At 32.3% G+C, this 3,204-nt stretch overlaps 1 protein-coding gene across 1 annotated transcript; it reads left to right on the top strand.

Moving 5' to 3' along the window:
• The first annotated feature begins 1,026 nt into the window (after positions 1–1,026).
• Positions 1,027–2,150, top strand: LOC106305616 (putative zinc finger CCCH domain-containing protein 9). Its single transcript, XM_013741973.1, has 6 exons — positions 1,027–1,079; positions 1,230–1,316; positions 1,389–1,442; positions 1,515–1,577; positions 1,745–1,897; positions 1,992–2,150. Exons 2-6 carry the CDS (start codon positions 1,308–1,310, stop codon positions 2,082–2,084), a joined length of 372 nt encoding a protein of 123 aa, XP_013597427.1. The 5' UTR covers positions 1,027–1,079; positions 1,230–1,307; the 3' UTR covers positions 2,085–2,150.
• Positions 2,151–3,204: the final 1,054 nt, after the last annotated feature.

Genomic DNA, 3,204 nt, shown 5'->3' with positions numbered 1-3,204 from the left:
TTGTCTTGATTCGAAACTTTGCTCTTGAAAGCGATTCAACGAAATCTACTATTACTGTAAGTTTGTTGTTTGTTATGAAAGAATTGTATGTTCTGAGTGATTTTAGAATTGAATTCTTTTTCTAAGAAACTTCAATAAAATATTTTGATTGGATGATAAAAAATTCCATCAGTTTGTCAAGAGATCCACATCTTATACGAACCCATTTCACAAGTCATAATATTTTGATTCTATATATTTTAACATCTTTTGTGTGAAAGTGAAAATAGCTAGGGGAGTAATTATATATGCATATATGACGTCTAGTAAATTATAAATATGTTATCTTAAGACATGAAATGTTAGAGTCACTTTTTTGTAAAAATAACCAGAGGGTATTTGGCAGACCGAGGCCCAATCCAGAGTCGGCCCTGGGTTAAAGTTGGTAAATCTCTTGTTTTAGGTGCCAAATTATCTATTATATTTAAAGGACAGCAAAATGTTAATAATTGATTGTGGTGTAGTGGTAAGAACAACTTATATCATGGAGAGGGGAAAAAAGCAGTGGATTCGATCCTTGCTTGTTACATATAAACACTAATTTATAGGTTTTTGGGCTTTGGGCGCCAAAACAAGCAGGGCCGGGCCTGATTCGATTTCACCGTATTGAGAATTTACCATACTAGTCCATGTCAAGGATCAAATCCCCTCAAGTGTGGAATTACTAGTGGTTTCATAGTTGTGATTTTTTGATAGATATTTCAGATTTCAACTTTTATAGCATTTTGAATCTTTTTTGTTGGTTATGTATCTAATGATAAAATAAAATTTGGATGTATAGTGAATAATCATGTTATGTTTACATACATTTAGGAGGATGAAAGAAGATGAGTATCCAGTTCGTCCCGGTGAAAAAGATTGCTCGTTTTATCTTAAAACTGGTCGATGTGACTTCGGAGAATTTTGTCGTTTCAATCATCCAAAGGTGAGAAATAACATTATCTATTTAGCTTATTCTAAGTTGCAAAGTTCCTTATGGCGTACTGCTTTTGACATCTTATTAGGAGATTCAAAAGGAGCTTAGTCTGCAAAAATGTAAGGTACGAGTATATTATATAGGTAGTTAAGAAAACAATATTTTTTTGAGCGTTATGCATTTCACTTATGCTAGCAAAAGGAACAACTTGTTCTAGTTTTGTAATATCATTTAAGAGGTAACAGATTGCTTCTTCTATATGAAATTCGTTCAGTTTTTTCTGGGAGGAAAATGTAAGTACGGCTCAACTTGTAAATTTAAACATTCAAAGGAAGGGGATAGTACAGAAGCTATGCGTCAGGTGATTGCATATAAATTACTATACTATTCTGATCAGCCAAATGTGAAAAACTTAACTGAGTCTCTTCTTCAGGATCAGAAAAGACAGCGAACTGAGTCAAGCTATGGTCCAAGTCGAGAGAGGAGGGTAACTATTACTAAATGTCATCTTTTATACTATTGATTTACTGTTTTAAGTCACTTCTATGTTAATTTTCAGGCAAAAACTATTGACAAGCAGAGGAGAGAGGCTCAAAATAATCTGCAGGAAGAAAGATTGATGGTAAAAAAAAACTAATAAATGGCTTGATTATGTTCTTTACTAGTAGATGAAACAGAGTTTACTCTGTCTTTTACTGTGAATTCTCATTTGGTTTACATGTTCTCAGCCAAATCTGGTTTACTGATCCTGAGTCCTTGAATAAATTAGTTTCTTTTCCTTCAAACTAGATTCCAGAGAACCACAACGTTAACGCTCAAGAGAATCTACAACAACAGGCAGATATGGAGAGGCAGAACAGAGAGGCTCAAGAGAAAGCGCAGGAGGAACGTAGACGACAGATAGATAATGAGAGGAGGCAGGCTCGTTTGCGTCTTGAGCGGGTATTGAATCATAAAGATTTTTTCAATCGCATTTTATAATTCTATGCAATATAGGTACGATATTCACATGATGTTTTTTTCATCTTCTCTTCAGATGAAACCGAGAGTTCTAACCAGTAACGTGGATCAGCTCAGAGAGGCATTACCACATATTGGGATTGAAAGAAAAGAGGGCGATGGGTTTTAGGAGAAAACAGAGTTCTGAGACAAACCCAAGAGAACTAATCAGATTGTTTGGGGCGCAAGAAAACGATATGTGTTGGGATGATTTAGGTCAATCTTTTCGTAGTTTCAATCTATTTGTGGACAACATAAACTTTATTGCTATTTTGTGAACTATTTTCGTATTTGTAGACAACATTTAACATAATAGCTAACTACAGTTCCGAAAGGTAATCTAGTCAATTTCAACCACACTGGTATGAAAATAAATAGTAGCCAAGTACAATTCTTGTATGCTCTAGGTCTTGTATTTTTTTTTTCCTAAGAGAAATAAGCATATAAGTATTATTTAAGTTATAATTTCATTGGTTAGAACTGATCTTTTTGAAATGCAATGTATATTTTGGTGAAACAACTGATGGAAATCAATACATATACATTATGGCCATATTCGTTTTTGTATTTGATGCATCATCTAGATGTAGCGTCTGAAAATAATATCTAGCTATTGCATCCAAATGTTCTGATTTTTTAGTTAATATTTCCTTTCAGATGCACCATCTAGATGCTACATTTTTTGTTTTAATTTAAAATAGCATTTGAATACTACTAGTTAAAAAGACCAATAAGACATGATTATTTTTTCCTCATTATAATATTCAAATAAATATATCTAAAATTATTTTTTCTCATTTTGGCGGGAAAACATGATTTTACACTTATTGCAGAAAATTTAATTTTGCGGTTTGGGTGGAAAAACACGATTTTTTTTCGTTTTGGGGGAAACAAATTGGTGGAAAAACTTGATTTAAAGGTTTTGGTGGAAAATTTTGATTTTGTGATTTTCGAATTTAGTAGGAAAACATGATTTTACGGTTTTAGCGAATTTTTTTTTTTTAGCGGAATACGTGTTTGATTTGGCTTTGGCGGGAAAACGTAATTCTGCGGTTTAGGCGAGAAAACGTCTTTCTTTTTTTGCAAAATGATTTTTGGTTTTGAGAATAATATTATTTTATTATTTCAAAATTATATCTAATAATAATTATTAATATAAACTAGTTCTATTTTATATCTTTATGAAATGGATTTAAAGTCTTTTGGATTTTGATATGCAAATGCTTCATCCAAAGTTTAACATATTTGGC

This window comes from Brassica oleracea, chromosome C7 (assembly GCF_000695525.1).
Source record: "Brassica oleracea var. oleracea cultivar TO1000 chromosome C7, BOL, whole genome shotgun sequence".
Taxonomy (NCBI): domain Eukaryota; kingdom Viridiplantae; phylum Streptophyta; class Magnoliopsida; order Brassicales; family Brassicaceae; genus Brassica; species Brassica oleracea.
Note: the sequence above shows the minus strand (reverse complement) of the source record. Positions and strands in the feature narration are given on the sequence as shown.